This window comes from Halichoeres trimaculatus, unplaced genomic scaffold (assembly GCF_033239565.1).
Source record: "Halichoeres trimaculatus isolate MK-OKI-2021-1 unplaced genomic scaffold, fHalTri1.1 fHalTri1_scaffold_14, whole genome shotgun sequence".
NCBI lineage: Eukaryota > Metazoa > Chordata > Actinopteri > Labriformes > Labridae > Halichoeres > Halichoeres trimaculatus.
The window spans coordinates 14,078,751-14,102,537 of NW_027437192.1; the positions used below are offsets into that span (position 1 = coordinate 14,078,751).

Genomic DNA, 23,787 nt, shown 5'->3' on the forward strand with positions numbered 1-23,787 from the left:
ATATTGGAGAAAAACACGTGTTTTGGATGATTAATGCAGTCTTAGGAGCGGTGCTGTCTATGCCCCGATGGATCCCATTATATGGACATCTGCTGCACGATTTTGGATCTAAATATCTCCCGAAGCACTGCTTGGATCAGGAAAGTCTTCTGGGTGAGTATTTTGTTCTATTTCATTCTATAAACAATGTAAAAACTGTTTAAACCGAACTTATCCTTTAAGGTACCCATCCCTACTCCTTGGTGTAATCAGGTGAAAGGAACAAGTATTTCTTCTCTCTCTCTCTAGGGTTTAGACTTGTTTAATGAAAAAATGTTGTATCACTTTGCAAAGTTAAGTAACTCAAACTGATAAATCCTTCAAACACATTTACATGCAGTTAAGTTCAACTGAAGTGGAAGTATCAGCAGCTCTTGCAGTTTTGAGTTTGTAAACCTCAACCTCATGGTTGACCAATGAGCATTGTGAGCGTCTCCACTCAGTCTTAGAAACGCTATTTAAAGCTCCAGAAGCAGGAAGCTTTCTCAAGCCATGTTGGACCCTGTGCACCTTCATTTGAAACACAAACATCAAATCTCCAGAATCTGGGTTACAAGAATCCATCAGCCAAATTCAGCGTCCAGACCCTACATTTACATTTTGCTGTGCTGAAGTCGCTCTGGCTTTGATTTTTCTGTGGACTTTTTCCTAACATAATAATATTGTTGGGTATATCTCCTACATTATATCCTCTACTCAAGCACTGACCCATTCACCCTGCTTTCCTCCTCCAGCATAGCTCCACCAACGGCGCTCCAGAGAGCCAGAAGACCGAGGGCGGCTCTCTCAGCCCAGAGGCCGCAGAGGAGCTGCGGTTGGCGGATGGAAAACGAGTCCCCGACACGCGATCGGTGTCCCTGCTGGAGCAGAAACGTAAAGTTGTCTCCTCCAGCATTGATGTCCCTCATGCCAGGTAGGACACAGCAGTCATGTGTGTTTGTTTACGTGGGTGTGCGTTGTGTACGAGTCTGCCACTTCTCTGCCAGTGAGAGTTTGATTTGTGTCCCAGAGGGGGTTTGGCTTGAGTTCAGACTCACAAAGTTCATGGAAGGTTTATGACATAGATATGTCATCTCATAAATAGGACAGAGATTATATGAGCTGATTTTTTTTTTTAATCTAATCCTCTGAGCTATTTTGGCCGACCTCTGAGTAAAACGTTATATGACAGGAGTCCCCTTTTGTGCCATTACATATATGCATATTTGATCATACTCCTCATGTTTTTTTTTTACGCTGCACAGATGAATGCATTGTATATCCTGTATTATAATTTCATCACTGCAAGATTTCACCCGTGTCCTGAACTTGAGGGTTGTGTTCCTTTCTGGAAGAATCCCATGCTATTGCCTTAACTTGCTGAAGCAATTATGGTTACGGTTATTTCAATGGCATGCTGCTGGTGGTTTCCCACACGGACTCAAGGCCATGAGAGTCAGCTAACATGGGTGAATTGCATCAGTTACCCTCCTGTGTATCTTTTCTACTCAGTTAACACAGCGCTGTGGAGTCAGACATCCTTTAACCAATGATAAATTAAAAGCAAAATGCTCCAAACGTGTGTGGGAGAACAGCTTTTACTTTCATGTTTTATCCAAAGTGGGTTGAATAATCCATCTGATCCTTCAGTTTGTAACAAAGGGCTCTTTACAAATGAATTATTATGTTGTGATGCATGAGCTGTTCCCTCACACATTCAGCCGTTTCTCTTTGCAACACAAATATTATTTTGAGATGGTCAGCATAATCCTCAGCAGAAGCTGGTCCACAATGGGGCAATTAAACATTAATAGGCAGCAGTGCATGGCAGCAAAGAGCCATCTAATAAAGCAACAACACTCTCCCTAATAAATGTGAAACACTAATACCTTGTAAAGCACTGCACTTATTATCGAATATCACTCCCCATTACTCGTCCTGGTGCGGCTGGAGGAGACCAATCAATGGCAACTTGCTGAAAAGTACAGTAAAAGTCGCCTATTGGAGCCACATTATCACCGCACCCTGAGCCCTGCTTTAAATTTAATAGTTATTTGCTGATGAATCATTGATTTTCAGCTCTCTTGTTGCCCATTAAAAGGAAAAATCTCTTTTTAAATGGGATCTATCCCATGGATTAGACTGAAGTTTTACACCTGTCCCTCCATAATTACCCTCCCCCTGCATATGGGTGGCTATAATATTGATATCTCTCTATGGTTATTGTGGAATGGCTTATTGATCATCTCTCTGCATTCGCCCAAGTTCAGCTAGATGCCTTGACTCAGGGACGATCATTTTATAACAAGAGCTGCTGTTTATCCTGCTAATGAGACCAGCTGACAAGAAGAAAGCCATGGGAAATGTCTTATAAATCACATTTCACTCTAAACACACAATAATGATGATACAGAGCAACCTTGACCTTGTAAAAGCTGCAAGCTAAAGTGTTTATTTTTCCCATTTGAACATTGTAGAAATACGCTGAAACCTGAAATATGTGTCACGTTGGTGTAAAAGATGCAGTCTGTTTTAGGGTCTATTAGAGGCAAATAAAGTTGAAAATGTCTCACTGTGTGACAACTTGTAGGATAGAGTTTGGCCACAGACCGTAGAGTTATGGGATGTCCACTGGTTTAAGAATCATATCTCGATATCTCGCTCTAGTTCTCATCGTATTGTAAAACGGCGCTCGCTGCTTAGTGTATCAGTCTGGGCGCAGCATGCCAGATATAAACAAACACAGGTAGTCTGCCAGGACGAAGAGACACGATGAGAACTAGAGCCTCATTTAGCGGTGTTTTTGTGTGAAAGTAACGCGCTGAAAATTCTCTAAATAAAGCGTGAATGCAGACCGATATCAGACTTTTTTTGGTGGGAGTCCGTTTGTTTGTGTTTTTGGTCAAGTAAAAAATGGTCCCGTCTGAATGCAGAGGAAACCGGCTGACGAGCAGGGAGGGGGTCTTTAATGCGAGTGCCCTGGGCTTCTGCTGCACAAAAACACTGCTGTAGGGGTAATTTCTGCCCTAAACCTTGTGATAGGACCCAACTTGTTCTATCCTGGAGTAGCAGAAACAATTTGGCAAAATTTTCATGGGCCCAACCCACATACTTAGCTCTGATGTACTTACTTGCTTTTTGTGCTGGGTTGTCAGTAAATACAAATTCAAACTGTGCTCCTCCTGCTTGGATCAGTACCAGACATGAGAGCTGTGCACCTGACTTAGCATGTTAGCACAAGCTAATCATGGGTATCTTACACATAACTGGTTAGCTGAATGCCAACTGGCGTCGCTCTTCATCCCAAGCTGCTCTCCAAGTGCCCGAAATCAAATGAAAGTGGAGCCAAGCTTCACCCTCTTTTAGGAACAAGCTTTATCTGTTTGGCATTTTGTCTCACTTTGGTTGTGGCTGTCTTCCTCCATGCTACGTCCACCATTGTAGCTTCTCTGATTAGCTTCCACTCGCAATCATCCACACTGGGCATGCTATGATTGGCCGATTTAACCATGCTTATTTTCTGACCAGATACCTGATACAACCAAAACATCATCTCACAGGCTGGATGAGGAAGGGGTTGAGGCAGACACTGACACCAACACATATGTATAGAGCCCAGTAGGAGACGATTGAGTAGGATTACTCCCGTAAAAGCTTACATTTTATTTGTTTAGGAAAATCCTGCACACGCTACCTTTAATTATTAAAGGGCACCTCATAAACCAAATTTTATCCAGACTGCAGTTGCTCTCATTGCTTCCTATATGCTGTGACATTTCTGTATTATTTATTAAGTTAGTCTGACATTTGGGATACAATAGTTGTTTTGATGTATAGCAAATGTTTTATGCCAAAAATTACACTAAAGCATATACACATGCATGCTCCAGCAGATTTGGTATGGTAGGTCATAAATGGTTAAACCAAAGAATGGGAGATAAGGAAGGTTTTCTGTTCACTGACTTGCAAACACAAAGACACTTAGTTGTTTGCTCTTGCAGCCAGAAATAGAGCATCATATCCCTCCAGATTAGTCATCTCTGACAGGTAGAGGTGAATTAAACAGATATGTAAAATCGATGTTTAGGGAGATGAAGGCCTTTGAAAATATCAAACATATCCAGGGTTGTGTATATATGTAGGTATGTGCTCTTTGCATAACATCTGCAGATGTTGCAGTGTTTACATAACCCTGTCCGTCTCTATTTTAATCTTCTATATAGTATCCTCCTGTTTTGTTTAAGAGTTAAAAAAGTGACTTTCAGTTTAGTTTTGATAAGTGATAAAAGAATAAAGAGTCCTCAGGTTTCTGCAGTGGTCAGGAGTTACATCCTTTGCTCTTATTGCATGTTTCTTTCTTTGTAATGTCCTCATAGTTAAAGGTCAGTCAGTTCATCCCTTCTTAGCATCAGGCCTTTATATGTGTTAATGAAAAGTCCAATCTCCAGCCAAGAGCACAGACTTGACATCTAATTATTTTGTGTGTAGCACTTCAAAGCCTGCTCCTCAAAACCCAAGGATCTATTGTGCTTGTCGAGTGCCGAATCAAACCAAACTGAAAGACCAGAGACTTCCAAAAAAAATAACCCATTTCTGTCCAATTCATAAAGTGGACTCACACAATGAAGAACATGGAAAGTTCATCTCAGGAGCAGGAATGATACCCCTGTAGAAATCTCTTCAGCGCACAGAGCAGCATTATTGCCTTAAGATTAAGATCCATGGCTCTCATCATCTGCACACCTGCGACTGATTTTCATCCCTGCACCGCTCTGGGGAAGAAATGGTGTCGCCACCGTTCTCCGAGTTACGTTTATCTGTAATGAAGACAAGGGGAGGGAGAGAGGCTTGAAGGCATGGTGAAAAAAAGAAGAAGAAGAAGGGGGCTAGGGAGGAAAAAGAGAGGAGGAAATGAATGTGTGTGGAGAGGAGGATAAGAGGGGTAGAGGAGATGGAGAGAGCATGTGTAGCCGAGAGGATAACAGCAAACGAGAGCGAGGAGAGAGAAAACGCCTGAGGATTTTTTCAGTGCTAACTCTCTGGAGAAGTCTGACCTTGAGGTTGTTAATTGCACTCTCAAAAGTTCCCCTGCATGCTGGTGATTTACAGAGAAAATGTCTGGCTGTTTGATGGCTCTCCGAGTCCCTTGTAACCCAGATAGAATAGGTTTTCTTACCTCAGCGGGGAGTCACTGAAGTACCCCCGATGCCTTGTCTCCAATCATTGGAAAAATAGAGGAAAAATGACATACTGTCGAATAGATGTTAGACCTCAGGGGGTTGTGTTGCTACATTTTAAGGTTCTGTCAGGGAAGCCAGGGTCTCAGTGCTTTATCGAGTCCCCACCTTCATCAGATTTGTTTACAGCACATTTACTTTGCCGGCATTTTGTCAAAGCCTGCTGCAAAAATCAATAAGTGTTATTAAGTGATTGAGCTGTTTTCTGAAATCTTTAGATGTGACACATTTGAAAAAAAAAGTCGGAATTTCTCCTGGTGCAGATAACCAACATATTTATGACGCATTTATCCCCTGATTCCTCCTCAGTCAATTTTCATCCCTGCACATTGTCAAAGTGTGGTCTCAGCCAGCTGCCGGGCCTTCTCCTTCCTCCGCGGGCTTATGTTTTCTCCACGCAGGAAACAGTCAATTGTAACAAGAGCTGGCGGGGGCAGACCAGTGGAAACGAATGGCTTGGCTTTTGACAAATAGCGTTCTTGAGACTAATTGCTAGCAGGGGAAGTGAAGTATAACCTTAGTTGAAGGGGAAATCAAGAGAGTGCTCGGCTTATTATTATAAAACCTAAAAACAACAGATCTGGGGGTTCAAAAGCCTCTCCCCTCAAGACCACCACCGGCCAGTTTATGTCTAGCGTGATCCGAGGTTACGCGCTTCTTTGACAAATGCTCGACCTCTCAGTGACCCTTTTTTGATGTTGTATTTCTCTTTTTCACATCCCAGTCCAGTACAATGACCACATTTAGTGTAGTTTATTGAGATCGCTCCACGTCGCTGTAAATAAAACTAAAAGTGCTGGTAGTGGTTGAATGGGACAGATTTCAAAATCAATCCCGTGCCAAAGACGAAGCGTTTGTTATTGTTAATGATTTTTATTGTTGATCAGTGTGTTTGCAGATCACCCAGTTCACTGCTCTGAGCCAACCATGTGTTCCACACTCTGAGCCTGGTGCATCCGCCAACTCTGACGTGGATCAGCGCCAAACACTCCCATCCTGTGCAAAAAAAAGAGGCCCTAAAAAACTGTCACATTAGCATTTGTCTCTTGACAGAGTGGCGTGGCTACATGTTCTGTTTGTTTCTTGGTGGTTTTGTTTGTTTTTATGGTCAGTTTTCACTTTTTGGAACACTCTCGTACTGCTACTTTTTGCACAATGTGTTTGTGTTTGTGGCAAGGGAGGTTTGAGTTTCGAAAGAAGGGAAAAGGAGGGGAGGACGGGCCGTGCATGTGTGCAAGAGAGTACTCTGGTTTCTCCAGAGAGAGGGAGACAAAGAAAGAGTGAGTGAGAGAAGGAGGGAGAGAGATACTCAGCATTTGCCAAAGAAAACAGTTTTCCTGGTTTGGATGCCAGCGGAGTTCAGAAACCATGCGATTACCATCTGAAAAGAGAGCTCTCATGATCTCTTTTTCTTCCTCATTCACTCCTTCACTCTCAGACCCAGCGTACTTTTATCTGATCGAACACTGACGGCTTCCTTGCTACAACTTACTTACTTGAGTTTTCTGAGTGAAATGTCTTGTAAAACGGTGTCTGAACAGCCTAACTGCACACGGATAAAAATATCTGACTGAAACGTGCTCTTATTTTTAAAAAGAGGATGTTGCTCAACATGTGTTTCATCGGATCCTTGCTTTTTTGAACAACACCAACGGCTCCCAGTCTTCCTTAAAACTGTGTGCAAGAGCTAAAAGTAGTACTAGTTCTAAATCCGAACACAGTATTCATTCTCCAAAACACTGCTGCCTGTGATGTAGGGCGCAGAAAATGAAGCTATGAGTTGATGTGAAGCAGAACACGATCAATGCAGATGGTTTTAAGGGCAGGTTTAAAAAGGGATTTAAATAAATGTACAGATTTAGCCAGCATGAGCTCATCCTAACAGGTTGTGTCAATGTCCTGAAGCCACCATAGGGTTTGCCTGATGTTGTTGTTAATCCTAGTTTAAGAACAACCCAAAGGGCTTGTAGTCCAGCTTATGTGAGGTTAAAGAGTCCGCCGTCATATCTTGGAATCAGGTGTTTTTAAAAGGATCAGTAATATCTCGAAATTGATTCTGAGAGTGAAGAAACTACCTCAGGAAATGTGCTTTAACTTGCATTATGCTCCAATTTTAGTCAAGGTTACACATTTCTTATTGTGCGCATGGCTGTAATACGAATCTGAGGGAAGTATAATCAGGATAATAGAAGAAAATGAGATCTTCTCTGTGAAGAGGAAAATGACAAAAGCACCTATGTGCATGAAGAATGTTCCTGTGGGAGCGTCTCATTAAACATTATGTGAATAACTTTAACACCATCCATGGGGTACAGCTCCATCACCGTCTTCTTTTGGACTCAAACACCGCCTCAATCTCTAACCTCAGATACAATTGTCGAAGTATCAATGCTCTCCTTCCCTTGCCTCGTGCTGTTCTCTGCTTTAGATTTGTAGCTCACAGACTAATCAAAGGCAAAGCGCTCGCTCTTTGTCGATATCTGGGGATGCTGGTGGGAGCTACACGGAGTCAGACCACGTTGGCTCACTCTGCGTTCTGGCTCCTGAGAAAACGACCACCTGTGATGCAGCGGGAGAGCAATTGTGAGTTTAAATTTATATGCAAATCGGCTCTTTAATTAAGCGTTGTGAATATCAGCGAGTGCGAGTTGGGGAATGGTAAAGCGTGGATTAGAGGACAGTTGGTCTAAATCACTTAAGTTTTTTTTCCAAAGCACTGGACTGTGGCAGGCAATGCTTGTTGTTGTTGTTGTGGTCTCCATCCAGCAATTACGCATTCCCTGTAAAAGCAAAACAACTGCTGAGATACTAGAAAGTCAGTACATCTGGCAGGCTAATTACAACATCAGTTATGAGGAACCCAAACAGCATTTCTGCTCTGAGTGATGAGATCACTGTATGTTGTTTAAACAAAGTGAGCAATGCTCGCACTTAATCTAAATCTGACACCCTAAAAGTTGACGCTGATTGCTCTGACACCAGCAGTGGAATTGACTCATCATGTGTGACATTCATTTTGAAGCCATCATCAACAAACTATCTGCAGTTATTGATGTCTTATATAAACATAACGCTGCTCCTCAGGAGTTTGAACACTTGACGCGGCTGTCAAGGGAGCGTAACAAAATGTATCGGCCTGACAGCGACAATCTCATGAATCAACGAGTGAATCAATCTAAAGCTGCAGAGGAAATGTCACTAACATGCTAATTTGTCCCACATTTGCTGCCGTCGTATCTTTAAGGTAGTGGTGTGTTCAATAATTCACTGTGTGTTCTCCATAACACACAGTGAAGCCCCTCACAGCCAATGTTTATGTGACAGTGGACCGGGCTGGCCCTCCACTGCCTCAGACTAATCCATAGTCCCCAGCTTTAATGGACTGATGGCACAGAGAGCTACAGGACAAAAAAGCTCTAATTGATTCTATCGACAGACGTGCATTATGGGGATCTGTGGTACATACGAGGTGGTACTAATTGACGGTAGTGTCAAGTGTCGCACATTGTGTCCAAACAAGCTCTAATGAGGTGGTGAAAGTATCAGGAACATCCATTTGCTTCTATACAAAGTGAGAGTTTCACTTCTGGCCAGTGGTTTAACTAACAGACCATGTGAAAGTCTGCTCACCAGACGACAACAGCGTCATCTAAGAACTCAGTGTAGAAACTGTCTCCATCCAGCATCTCTAACTGGACATAGTTTTACTCCATTATCCAAAATTGTCTCATTACAAGTATTACCTTCAGTTTATGAGCACAAACTTTAGATTGATGGCCAATGGCTAAGCAGTCAATGGCAAAGAAAAGCACAAAAAATCAGGGGGTGTTAAAAACTAGGAGCGTAATAAAAGTGATGTCAACCAAATTGAAGAAAACAGACCACTGCAAAAAAAAAAAAAAAAAAAAAAAAAAAGAAGCAATATGGGAGACTTAGCATTGTTACTGTATCGTTTCAAATGTGAATGGTACCATCCCTCTTTTTACATATGAAACATAATGGTACCAAAGCCTGGTACTAGGCAATTGGTACCGGTACTTATCAGTACCAATTTTCAGTACTTCAGTACTTTTGTGTGTGTTTAAATGGTAATAAATATTAATTTGTTTGATAATAAAATCACATAGTTTTTCAATTTAGCATCTTTATCTCTGCACATGCAATGCTGTGTTCATGTCCAGGCTAGAGCCCAACCGATATCGGATTTTTGGGGCCAATGCCGATACCGATACTGGGGGCAAAAAAAAAGCTGATATCCAATACATCGACCAATATCCGATATATCGACCAATATCTGATATATCGGATGATATATATAATAAATTCATTGATATACACAGGATATATACTGTATATAAACACAAATTATTATAATACCCATATGATTCAAGACAGAGACAAACACTATTACAAACTTTAATCATAAAACCGTCAACATAAGAACTGTAGTGTTAACGAATGATAAATAAGAACAAGCTGTAAACAATAATAAAGTAGTCAAACTGTAAACACCTTAAATAAACAAGTCAATCTTTAAACACAGTAAGTGGGAAAAAAAAGTCAAACTGTAAACACACAATGAGCAACTCACACAATGTTAAAACGTCATTCTATAGTCTTACATTAGATAATGGTGGATAGAGGGGGCGGGTACTCGGGCAGTGTGCAGCCCAACACACAGACACACAGGAGCAGGAGCGACAGAATCTCCGCTGAGCAAAAAATTTTATAATCAACTACATTTTGGCCGATGTTGATTAATCGGTGACAGGCATAATCGGCGGGCTCTAGTCCAGACGGATTGACCCAAAGCAGAGGAGCCCTTGAGTCAGGCTCACTAAACATTGCCTCTCACATGTTAAGTGTGGCAGCAGTGTTGGTAGTTTTATTCATATGCTGGCAGAACTTAAGCTGCATCAATGCCTTTATCGTTTTATTGGATCACTTATCTTTTATGTTGCTTGTAAAATGAAGCCATTTAACCTGTTTTCCTATAAAGCCATTTGAAGCCAAGTAATCTGCAGCTCATTCAGTTCTTGTTTGATCTTTTTTTTTTTATTAGAATATTCTTAGAGTCACACTTTAAACAGAAAACATCACATAAAGAAAACACATCTTAGAGGAAAAAATGTGCAGCAGTTAGGTTATAAGTGAAAAGATTGCGCACCTCCCCCTTTAATTTAATATTAATATCACTGCATGGACCAAGGCAAAGTTTTGGTTTGGGGCAAAGACAAAGTGACACAGCAGGGAGCCGATGTGCCTCTCAAGTGTAACCTATTAAAAAACAAACCCAGCCCTGCAGACGAACCTTCTCCTCACATCATTTCTAATTATGGCCATCAATTTAGAGGCTCCACTGACCTGTCTGTACTGAATTATTGATATCCGTCAGGCTGACAGGCTTTATTAATTAAAATGGAGATGTACTAATTAAGAGCACGGCATGAGGGTGTCATAATTGTAGCCCCGTTTTAATTTGAGTGTCGCTCATCAATTTTATCGCTGTTTAGCAGAGTGGGCGCAGCGTGACGGAGGGAGGGGCGTAGGCAGGGTGGAGGTGCCCTTATGTGACATGTGTGCGCGTGCGTGTGCAAATGTGTATGTTTGTTAGCCATCGTTGGATGACACTTCAACTTACTTATCGTCGGCAGGGCCTGCTCTGAAGACCAGATGTTGTAATGGCTTCCTTTCTTTGCTCATGACAGTTTGCATGAGCACATTAATTATTCCTCCTCATAATCCAAGAGATAAGTGCAAATTAAATCCAAAGACAGGCCCATCCAGCATTAGAACATATCAGCACAGGGGAGGAACATATTTGTCATGAGGGGCCCACTTTAATCGATTCAGAGGCTGTATCTGTTCGAGAAAAAAAACACGATCCAACAAATCTGCTTTTGTGTGCTTCAGCAACTCTCCCCAGTTTCATGCTGACACATATTTTAAAAGGGAACAATGTGATCCTCCCAAAGGGTCCCTCAGATGAGAGTCTGTCTTCTGGACTTGGACTGAAATGTGGAAAAAAAGCTGCGAGTTCTGCAACTGCCAAACAGTTTAGTGTCTTTTTTTGTATCATTCAGGCCATCTGTTCATCAGAGTACTCGCTTGTTGTGTGCATTTATTCTGGTATGTATGTATTTGCAGGGATGTTAACGCACAAGTGCAATGTGCCTCGTGGTTTTGTATGATGACTACATCAACCCTGCCATATTACTCACCAGTGGCATCTCTCTCTATCACACATGCTGGAAGCTCCGCCCCCCTCTGAGCCATTTCAGGTCAGACAACAGGTGTTCCTGCCTTCCCTACAAATGTTGGTTCGTGCCGCTACTCAGGCAATTTTTACATCTTCCCACTTGTCCTCAGATTCCTTTATGCAATATTGAGACTGATTTCAACACTCACTAGTGTATTAGAGCAGTTGTAGCATTTTAGTTGGGATTTTTTGTTCACCGATACTGTGATAACTGATAATAACCTCCTCCCGATGACTAATTGAAGAATTCCTAAGATTTTTGACACTAAGTCTAGCTAGGGCTACTGCTGCTTCATGCCTCTTCATCATCAAGACCACTTTTTAGGGATTTTTCCCAATGCTATTATTGATCCTGCTTCGCAATGCAAGGTTTTTTTGGATGCTGAGACACAGGATTTCTTTGGTTTTTGTGGTAAGAAGAGTCCCCATTGGCATTTTTTGCCCCCAAGTGTGGGGGGTAGTCCACATCAATGTACCTTTAATTATTTTCTTTTCTTCTCATCAACTTTACATAGTTGTTTGAACTTAGAATGCTCAATTGTACTGATGCATTAGTGTTGATTAGGGATGTCCTGATCACGTTTTTTTTTGCTCGCGATCCGATTTCCATTTTTTTATTTTGAGGAAATGCCGAAATTTCCCGATCAGATCTTTCAACAATGTATTAAGAAAAAAGAAAAGAAAAAAAAACTCCTACAAGCTGTCCTTTGAGTTTTTTTATCTTATTTAAATGAAGGTATCGTTCTATCTAACATGGATATAGCTTTATTGATTTAGTGTTACAAACATTTGTCGAAAGTGCTTATAAACTGATTATTACAGGAGCTCAATAACTCTTTAGAATGGGGGGCAGCCATCTTCAATTGTTAACTCGTGCGTGGTGAGGATCCTCCGAGTTCCCAGTAGGAAATCCGACCTCAGGGGGTGTTCCAGTTGTTTTGCGCTGACAAAAGGGCCGTGTATGTGATTTCATTCATTTTTATACCGGCTATCCCTTTCGGGGTTGCGGGGCGGGTGCAGGAGCCTATCCCAGCTGTCATTGGGTGAGAGGCGGTACCGCTCGCCAGTTGATCACGGGGCAACATAGTAGACAGACAACCACGTGTATGTGATATCAAACCTAATTATTCAGCTGCCGCTCTGAATTGAAATTGAATTGTAAAACTGATTCTGCCTTTTGTGAATTGAAATTTAATTCTGTGTTTTTGAATTTAAAGTTTAAAAAGTTGAATTTTCATAGGTAAAATACACTTTCAAATAAAAAAAATAAATTCAATTTCAAAACATTAAATTCCATTACACATCATGCTTTTTCAAATTCAATATTTTAATTCAAATTCAGTTTCTGGTGGCACAAATATAACCTCATGAGTTACATTTGCCAGACATCAACACAGGTGACACCACTTTAACCCTCAGTTATATTTGAAAACTAACTTTAACTGCGCTTATCTTTGTTCTTGGCATGTACTAACAGATCACTGCCTGCTGTGTCAGAAAGTAAGAGCTTGTTAAGAAGTGAATGGAAGCAAGTTTTATCGCTTGTTTTAATCAAATAAAAGTGTTTTCTTGAAATGAGAACTGGAAAAATATAAAATAATAATTCCAGTATTTGCAGATGATTCATCGGACCAATAAACAGAGCGTATTCTTAGCAAACTGTAGACAGAGTTATTGATAACGAGAGGATGCTAATTATGAGCAGATTAGCTGTTTGACAGAAAAGGACGAAATGTTCCTGAGTGAAACTGTTGACTCTCAAGTTTTAATCCCTCTTTCAAAGAAGTTAAAAGAACCTGGTACACAGATTGGTATGAAGTGTCTGCGGTTGTTAGCATTTATTAGAAATAGTCAAGGGAGACCAATCAAAGGAAAATTTCACAAGATTCATCACAGAAAACGGACATAGCTGTAACAGTTAGGACTAAAACATGCCTTTGTGTGACCCCCAATTGAGTAATGATTAAAAAACATGATGCCTTCACTCGTGTTAATTCCCAGATGTGGTATGAAACCACCTTCTGGACTAACAGATGCATGAAAGATACTTACACCACAGGAGAGGCTGTAATGTGTTTAGCACAGTGGCTTGTAATTTCACCTCCAAGAGAGCAAAAAAGATCATTTTCACACATGCAGCAATCATACAGACTCAGAGTGGTGATAGTGTGACGTTCATCTGAGGACGTTTGAGCACAGATCTTGTTTTTCTTGGCGGGTATCATGCTTTCTGACAGGAACAGCATCTTGGCTATCTGACAGGATCGCAACAGTTGGCAATTTGCACAACATCATAGAATCCACCACACAGTTAAATAAGCCAGACATTTAGTCCAAACTATGCCACAGATGTCTTTCTCAACAAAAAGGACCTTATGTTGTGAGGAGGGAGCGATAAAGTTAATTGAAAGTTAGCCATTTGTTAGTCTGACATCCAACAGCCATCTGCCAGGGCTGATCTACATAAATAGTTCCCGAGGAGGACAACAGTGGAATATCCTTTTACTCCATAATCCAATAAGAGGACTCAGTGGTCTTTGGTGTCTGCAGTGAGATCTAAAGCTGCAGCAGACCTGAACAGTAAATAAGAGACTCTTCTTAAAGAAATCTACAGAGTGATCCATCATGTATTTGGTTCCGGCTCACACACTTGGCCTCGAATGTAAAGACAGCAGCTGCTTCCAGTCGACCTCTCTCGTATCTCACGCAGTGATTAAAGCACCCCGCTTCATATTGTGGAAAAAAAACTCCTGAAAACATTTTGGATCCCTCTTGTATTCGTCCAGTCGCTTTGCTCCTCTCAAATTTCTGCCTTTCATTATTGCTGCTTCTGCCCCTGTGATTCCCCCTCAGAAATCATCATGACATTTAAAAGCCTTGAAATGCATAAACCCCCTCGTGTGGTGCTAAAATTGCCAAACTTTAAACCGTGGACCCCATCTGCTTCATAAACATCCTAATTGGCCTTTTTCACAACTCATAGAGCCTTTCAAACAAGATGAACCTTCGATTGGTGCATCTCTTCACGGCAGGGAAGCGCCTGTAACATTCTCTTTCTCTCTTCGCTTTCTCTTTCAACCTTTGTCGTTGTTTCTCTCTTTGTCATCAGGGAGTTTTCTTCTTTACTGCCTTGCTTTTTTAAAACGTTCTTTCTTGATGCCTTAAAGAACAGTTTGGTCATTCTGGGGGTTGATGCAAAGTGTGTGTTGGTGTGTTTGTGCCTGTGTAGGTGGACACATCGGTGATGCCGTTGGAATTCACAAGACAGCTGGTACAGTTACCCCCCTCAACCCCCTGTCTCTCATTTTCCTCAACACACACACATACACACACCGCCATAGATCTGTTAATATGAACAAGGCAGCAGTTTGCTTGAACTACAGATCTGTCACCTCCCTCCTCTCCCCTCTTTCCCTCCCCTCCCCTCCCCTCCCCTCCCCTCCCCTCCCTGTCCTGTAAACAATGGGAGTCAGTTGCTACGGTCACGTGAGCCGCCAGCATCTGCAGACGAGCTTGTTATTGTTTTGATTTGGGTTCCACATGCCGAACTCGGCTCCCATGCGAGTCGAACTTTCTCGTTCTGTGTGTGTGTGTGTGCACTCATTTTCAGGGTTTGGGTCGGGTGGGACTGGAGTGTTCTGCCAAACTTGAAGGCTGCCTGCAGAACTTTTTGTTGTGTGTGTGTGTGTGTGTGTGTGTGTGTGTGTGTGTGTGTGTGTGTGTGTGTGTGTGTGTGTGTGTGTGTGTGTGTGTGTGTGTGTGTGTGTAGATCATAGTAGCTTTGGCAGCATTACCTCATATGAGCCGAAAATTGATGTGTTTACCAGAGGCTTCGCTCTCCCTCTTTTTCTCTTTTTGTTAAAGACTCCTCTCTTATTTTCTCTCTTGCAGGCATTCGAGGCACTCAGTCTTGATGAAGGGAAACACAACACCCCTATTAGACACACACACACACACACACACACACACACACACACACACACACACACACACACACACACACACACACACACACACACACACACACACACACACACACACACATAAAAGCATTCTCTTCAGTTTAAGTCTGCAAACATGAAATGCATACTCACACATACACACTCACACATACACACACACACACACAGCTATGCCTCTCCATATAGCATGCATAATTCATGACCTCCCATTGACATCTATGTAAACATGGGTGCTTCCTTCAGCTGCTCTGCAGTGGGTCTTTGTCACAAGGGTTGGTTAAGTTGAGTAAAATAGCTTCCTCTACTTAACTCTAACAACACACACTCCCACACAATAACAGATTATCTTAAGGAAGTCATTTTGTTTATCCTCTGCTGACTTATGCCATGTGGTGTGTTAGTTAAAGCCTGGTGTCAGCCTGTCTGAATACATTTAGGGCTGTGTTTTTTTTTCTATGTACTGTCCAAATCTTACAGCAGGGATTTTATTTTGAAAGCTGTGTCACTTTTTGTTGATCCAATAGAGAGAAAAGAACAGCACGTGTAATAAATACTATTAGATTAGAGTTTGAGCCTCCCTGTGGTTGGAAATACGTCTCTTTCCTCCCACTTGCAGCTCGTTCTTCCCTTTCATTGTCCACTCCTTTTTCCTTCTTTCTTCTTTTGTCCATTTTTCTCTCATCACCTCCTGAATGAGCTCTCTAATGTTGCCCCTTTTTTCCATTTTCCCTCCCTGTCCTTCTTTTACTCCCTCTTTCCCTCCTGCTTTCACCTCCCCCGGCTTGCTGTACTCTATCTTGCTTTCTCCATCTCCTCTTTCCCGCTCATTTTTCCCCCCTTCGTTCCCCCGTGATCGGTGTCTCCCCTACCCTCCCACACTCCATCCCTCCCTCTCTTCCTTTGTCTCCACTCCCCACTGCCTGCTATTTGTGTGTATATATGTGTGTGTGTGTTTTTCTCTGACTGACAGAGAGAGCCCACTGCCGCGCTGTGTGCCGGTGCTGTAACGTATGAAATCAACGGCGACAACCACAAGTTGTTTTTGTGAACTACCTTTGACAAACAACTTGTGTCAAGTTCTGGGGCCAAAGCTCCCCCCAAATTTTAAATCTTTTTCATGTTGCAAAATAATCTAAAAAAAAAAACTCCAATTGTTGGTTTCCACTGGGTAAATTCAATTATTCATGAAAAAGCTGTGTTTAATAACTCACATAAATTATCACGCCGTTTCTCACCATACATACTGATTCTGTACCCACAAAAAACACCCACGCATACACATTCCTCATTATGTATGCAAATATGCCAATCATTTGCGGTTAACCCCCACAGGAAGGGTTAATGATGGGTACACCATCACATTTAGCAGTGATTATGACATAACAGACAGACAGACAGAGGAAAGAAGCATCTCCTGCTGTGTTTTATGTTGTTTACAATCTGAGTTGGATTTCTTGTTGTTTACATTGTGGTTGCAGGCAGTCGTGAGGGAAGATGCGCTCTAGTATTGACCCACATCTTCAGTGACAACTGGCGCGTTAGCTGGCTGAAAATGTTGTCAGCTCTCGTGTGGCTTCAGGGAGAATTAGCACGGGAGACGTGTGTGGCGTACCAACAGGTACGCAGGCAGTGGGAGTGAAACTCAAGAGTCCACGTTTTTGTTGCTTAAGGGTTTTATTTGTGTTGTGTTTCCTGCTGTTATCTGTGGTAATGCTGGTTTTTATTTGGAAGCAAATAATCCTTTTGAGGGTTGAAATTGGCCTGCATACTAAGGTGAAAGCCATACTTAAGTCACCAACACGCTTAAGAGGAACTAGTTACATTACTATAGTGTGGAGAAGAGTATGCTTGTAGTGCACTTATTGATTTTAGTAACATAAGCTGAATGTTTTTCTACCATCCACATGCGGCTGTTTCTCTTTTGTTGTAAAGTTTAGTCTTTGTTAACAAGAATTCAGGGAATTATTTTGCTGCAAAAAACACAAAAGAAAAACTGTAAGGAGGAGTCAAGGTTGTCGAAATCTGCCACAATTTGATATTTTTCAGTACCTTTCAATACTGACTGCTTCAAAGTGCCACAATTTAGTTTTACATTCAACAGGAATGAAAAGCCAACAAAGCTTGTGAGAAAAGTTTAATTTACACTCCAACTTTTTATCCAAAGCTGCTGGGAGCAAAGAAGAGAAGGTGAGAGCAGCTCTGATCGACACGGAGATAAAGTAATGAAAGCAGAGCAGTGGAACAGATTATTTGAAGCAGCAACACTAAAATGACTCTGAATCTTTTCTGCTTTTTCCACTCTCTGTCACTGCTACTAGAATTGGATATTGAGCTTGAAGAACTTGATGGTTACAGCACTAAATACAAACATATTAAAAACATACCACACAAACAGGATGAGAACTGAAAATACCTTATAGCAGATATTATTTTTGTGCTCTTAAAGGGGCCGTTTACACAACAACGGTTTTAGAGTGAAACACAAAAGTTTTGTTGCGTTTCAGCAGACCTAAAATGCAAACTTTTGAAAACACTCTCCAGAGTGAGATTTATCTGAACGCTGCCTACACCATTACCGTGTAAACATCAAGCTGGCGGGTTTTTTTTGCAAACGCTGATGTCACACTCCGCCTCACACGAGCGCATAGAACAGGACAACAGTACAGTTGTTACGATAGTCACGAACTACAGTGCCGTGCTTGTGCTGCTCAATGTGCTGTATCTGCTGATTGTCTTCATACAAAATTTGCATCTGTTGCTCCACCTTTGCACTTAATACTCCCCAATACACCATATGATCGGCTCAACTCTACTTCGGTGGAGATCTCCCCGAAGCTGCTTCTGGACAAGACAGTTATAGCACCACCTGCAGGCCTGGCATGCTTACTACAGCATTTTCAGTCCCTCGGCTTTTCCGTGGAAATGCAGAGTTTTTCCACTGCGTTTTCGCTGCGTTTTAGTGTTTTCAGAAGAAACGTTGTCGTGTGAACACAGCCTAAGGTGGGCTTTACACGAGTACGAATTTCTATAACTCAGGTAAAATAAACTATTGATCCAGTGATATTGACATACGGAGACGAGTATTGGTCCATGACTCTGCATCTTTTTTGTAAAAACGCGTCTGCAGGTGGATATCTGCGTATTCGTCTTCATGCCGAATTTGGTATAAACAGATAAGTGCGGAAAAGACGGTGACCTCATAGCACCCCTCCTACTCCCCGCCCCCCAACCCACGTTGTCACACACAACAACAATAACAATGGCAGCAGGCGGACTGATTCTGATATTGTTCCAGCAGCTACAAATATTGCTTCGACTATTATATCAACATTTTCTCAGAGAGCATGAACAACACCAGCTATGGCAACAACAACAAGTGCTCATGCAGAGACGCAGCATGTTACGGGTGCATGAGCACTTGTTGACGTGGAATCCACCTCGGAGCAGAACTAGACGGGCAACCCGACGACAGTTTTGCGTTGTCATGTCATGCACAAGCCTATGTACAAAACGATGTGTAAACAGTGATACATGTTTTGATGCCGACGCCAAGGCGATACAGGGCCGTCCTCGTGTGAGGAGGGCCTAAGTCTCAAACTTAGCTTGGGGTGCCACTAGCCTTGCACTTTAAGCATGTGCCCTATGTACAGAGGCTGCAGTGCTCATCACAGCACTTGCTGGTTTGACCCCTGACTCTCTGCTCCCTACATTTTCTCTCTTTCATCAGCTGTCCCATTTACCAAGGAAAAAATGCCTAAAAAGTCATTAAAAAAGACAAAGAAGCTATTTTAAGATTCCAATTACTGTGTTTTTTGAAGTCCATTTTGCATCTTTTAAAGATGCACTCATCATGAGATTTCAACAAAGACTGTCTGTCACCTGGCCCCGTCATGTTTCCTGTCAGCTCTGACCTGCAGGCTGTTGATAAGGAGCTCCACAGCTCTGCACACCAACTGAAACCCCTTAAAATGACCACACCTGTTAAAAGAAATAAGGATAAATACTCTACAGCTGCACTTTTTGATTATGAAGTAGAATTCAGAGGAAATATTTTCTTTGGTTATAGATTATTTATAGGTAACATCTCAGTTTGCCTGAGGGCTAACCTTCTCTGGAAGCATGTCATGCCTCACAACCACGTCAAGACTGAAGAGAAATCTGCTTTCTGACCTTTTGCTTCAATAAATCGATTCATAGTTACCAGGTTACTGCTGCTCATGAAAGTGCGTTCTGACAACCAGCAGGGTCTTGTGCTTCTGAGTAATCTGGCTTCTGAAAAGGACATAAACACACTTTGTGTTTCCTTTGCCTACTGCCCTGCACTCACAGCAGCGAGGGCTTAATGCCTCTTTGTCCCAAAGTGTCAGATATGATGGAGAATGTCCTGTCAGGCTGCAAGCGAGCAGGCAGCCCTAGCGGTGCAGTTGCTAGCCGTTGCGTCAGAGGAGGCAATATTTTGTTAGTCTTTAAAACAAGGCCATGATTTGCATAAAAAAACATGTAAACCTTTTTATAGCCTGTATTGATTAACATGTTGCATGCTTTTGGAAAAAACAAGTGTCCTGATTCGAGGTCCCACATCCAAATTTGTAATCCTGTCACAAAACAATATCTGAGTGTTCAGTTTTGGTCTTCATATAGAGAAAGTTGCAAAAGCATTTCTCTTGTATGCATGCCTCAGTGTAACAGAGCAAAGTCTTTGTGTGGACTTGTTGACATGGTTCAGAGTGGAGAGAGAAGAAGGGGTGGGCTCGATCCCTCCCTCCTCTCTTCCTTCTCTTGGTGTTTTCAATTTTTTTTGTCACGGCTGAGTCTTCATGCTCAGTGTCACATCCTCATTGCACACAGCAGTAAATTAATCAGAGATAACGCTCGCCTGATGGAGACCTTCCCAAAACACTCTTCCCCCCTCATACTCCCTCCACCCCCCTCTCCTGTGTGTCTGTCTTTCTTCTCTCCAACACAATTTCACTAAAGAGAGTCTCATCCCCTAAAGGGTATCCAAACATGCTTGTGAGACTAATAAGTGATTCTCTGTGTCTTTTGTTTAACTCTTCAGGTGACGATAGGTGAGGCACTTCCTCTCCAGTGTGACAGAACAACCTTTAAATACAGCAGGTGTAAAGAAGGGCAGAGCTGGAAAACCACATCCCACTTAACTTTTACAGAGCGAGTCAAGGTTAACAGTCACAGAAATGGGGGGATTAACGGGGACGGGGAGGAAAAATGAGAAGAGGTGGGCGAGGGGGTGAGGGAAAAACCTGGGGGAGGGGTGTGAGTAAAAGGCCTTTAGGTAAATGTTGGAGTGGCGAGTGGATCCTTTGTCCTGCCTCGGGGCTGTGTGGGGTGATTGGACCAGCTGATAGGCCTTTTATAATGCCCTCCATCAGCTCAATCTCCAGGGCTTTTTATGAGCACCCTCTGCAAACACACACACACACACACACACACACACACACACACACACACTGATACACACACACACACTACCCCCCCTTACTCTATGAGGTGTAATTGGGAAAGAGGCCCCCTTCCTCCTGTGTGTATCGCTCCCCTGGGAGCTCACAGGCTTAAGGTGTGCGTGTGTGAGTGAGTGTGTGTGTGTCTGCTGTGGTTACAGGCAGAGTGTTTATAATCAAAGTCAGTGGTGATAAAAGGGTGCTTCTGTGTGTTTATGTTGGTGTGGTTTACGGTACTTATTGGCAGGTTATATGTGTGTGTTTTAGTGTGTGTGTGTGTGTGTCCAGAGGGCAGCCGGAGAGAAAGGATCATTTGAGGCTACCTCTAGCTGCTCTTATGACCCCCATTATCACCACTGGACTGGCCACTAAACACTAATGAACACACAAACTTACAGCGCTGATGAGGTGAAAGGTAACTGAAGTGTAGTATAGGGGGACAGGTTCATCCAGTCCTTAGTGTCCAATCCCTGGATGGAGATGAACAAAGGAGACCTTTGATTAGTGCAGATATCTCTGGCGCAGGATTTGGTGGCATTTAATGAACATGCTTTCAGTCAGTCAAGGCAATTTTCTCCCATTAAAATGCTCTTTAGCCTAGAATATTTAAAGCAACAAAAGACCGGGGAACAGGTTATTATTATCTCGGATAGTTTGTGAAAATGACAATTGCTCACAAGCATTTTTTTATTCTCAACAAACTGCATAAAAAAATCCTCAGGATACATTGTAGTTCCACAGATATTCAAATACATGTGCAGCATTTACTCTCACCCTTCCTCCTCTCCACTACTAATCTGATACAGAACACCGCATGAGCCATTAGTCATCTGAGCTGTCGATCAATCATGTCTTGATATCATATTACTTCTTAAAAATAAACTTTTCACACATAAAAAACACAGAGACACAGAATTGCTTATGAGAACCAACTATTCACTGCAAAAACTGAAATGTAACTGCTCATCTTATTTGTTGTCAAAAATGTCCTATTAGACTTCTTATGAGTCATTTTCACTGACAAGTCCAGAAAAATGTCTTATTTCAAGATAATAAAAGATAAAAATGATGATGACTGAGTTCCTTGTTAAGAGTTAACAAACCTGCCTCTGTGGTCAGAAGAATGTACTTGTTTAGTTTCTTGTTTTAAGACTTTATTCCTATTCAAGAAACTCATCAAGTCAACATTTTTACAACATTTGCAGATTTCTTTTGCAAGCCTTTAAGGTTAATATTGAGCCGAATATGAAAATTTGTATGCAAAAAATAAGACAAACCTTGTTTTATATGTGTGTCTTAATTTTGTAGATTGTTAGAGTTCCATTTGTTTACAAGAAGGTGATAGGCTTCATGGTGTGTACTGCAGCCAGCCTATAGAGGGAGCTGTAAATGTTTTTGGCTTCACTTCTGGAGTCCATTTAGTAAACAGGAAATGATCCTATCTGGAGCATTCATGTATGAGATGCTGTTCATATTTGTTTCCTACAACTATATTAACTTATGGTTCAATCATAATCAGCTGTTTACTTTTTATTGTGCACATGGTATAGGTTTAAAGCTCCTCTGAGAGGTTTTTTAGCTAGCAATGAAACAGCTTGAAATAGTTGTGATGCCATTACGTGATGTTCAAAAGCAAACTGGTCTTACTGTACAAAACATAATATTTCTAAATGTGATTTTTCAATGCTGTTCATCATCCCCAGGGGTAGGTCTCAGTGTGTTTCCAGTTTCTACAGCCAGTAATACCAGTGAGAACTTAGAGACTGTAAATGACAGTTTGTTGAAAAAGTCTTCTTACAACTTTACGGAATAAGATAAGCAAAATAGATTAAAGCTACTACTCTATCCACAGGGGGGCACCAGAATCAGTACAAACAGAAAGTTCCCCACAGGAGCTTTAAAGTAGTCTCTAATGGAATCTCCACCATTTGCACAAATTGGATTTAGTAGAAGCTAAAAGATTAAATGAATTGCAAAAAATCTGCATGTTATGCTCTTTGTCATGAAGACTGATTGCAGTAGTTACTTCACTGAAAACATGATATCCTCCATTTTTTTCGGTCACCATTGTACATGCTTTGAGGAAAGTAATATAGATGTATAGATGTTTTTTTTTCAATGAGTACTTTTTTTATTGTTTGATGTGGCACATGGAATGCAACATCTTAAATTATAGAGACTGGGAACCAAGCTACGGGACTTGTTACATCTGCCTTGGTAAAGGCTGCTTTAAAAAGAGAAGAAGTTCATGACCGGGACTCAGAGACAGACAGAAAAACATCCTCTGATGTTCTCTCCCCCACTCCACACTCTAAGGCTCTTCATTTACTCCATTTCTGACACAGCACTCAGATACTTCACTCCTCTGGCCACTTTCTTTTGTTTACTCCAGCGCTGCATCATATAATGAACGGTGTTGTTGATCCAACATGGGAGACAAATGGAGGTGGGGGATGGAGAGAGACAGGTGAGAGGGGAGGAGAGGGTGGGGAGACATGGGGAGCAAGAAATCGGAGGAAAGGAAGGATGGAGAATAAAGAAGGGTGGGGGTATTTACCAGCCAGACACTCTAAAGGTCGTCACGACTCTTATAGCTTCTGCCTTTGTTTGCATCAATGGGCGACCCCCTCACCGCTGACACCGACTCAAACCTCTCTGCCTCTATCTCTGTCTCACACACATTCAGATTCACCAACATGTACCGGCCTGCATTCAGATATCCATGCCGGTACTTATGCACAGAAACATAAACATCTCCCAGAACCTGATACATTTGCTCACACACGCTCATACACACACAGAAACACACGTGCAGTCACATGAGGGCAAATGAGTAGCTCGGAGCAGTGAGA

The 23,787-nt window shown here is 41.9% G+C and overlaps 1 protein-coding gene across 1 annotated transcript in view; it reads left to right on the forward strand.

The window, feature by feature from the left end:
* The window catches only part of znf704 (zinc finger protein 704), a 71,528-nt gene that overhangs the window by 8,630 nt on the left and 39,111 nt on the right, over positions 1-23,787 (forward strand). Inside the window, exon 2 of the mRNA XM_074686343.1 lies at positions 774-952. Coding sequence (XP_074542444.1) covers positions 774-952 — 179 coding nt within the window. The remainder of the gene's footprint in view (positions 1-773; positions 953-23,787) is intronic.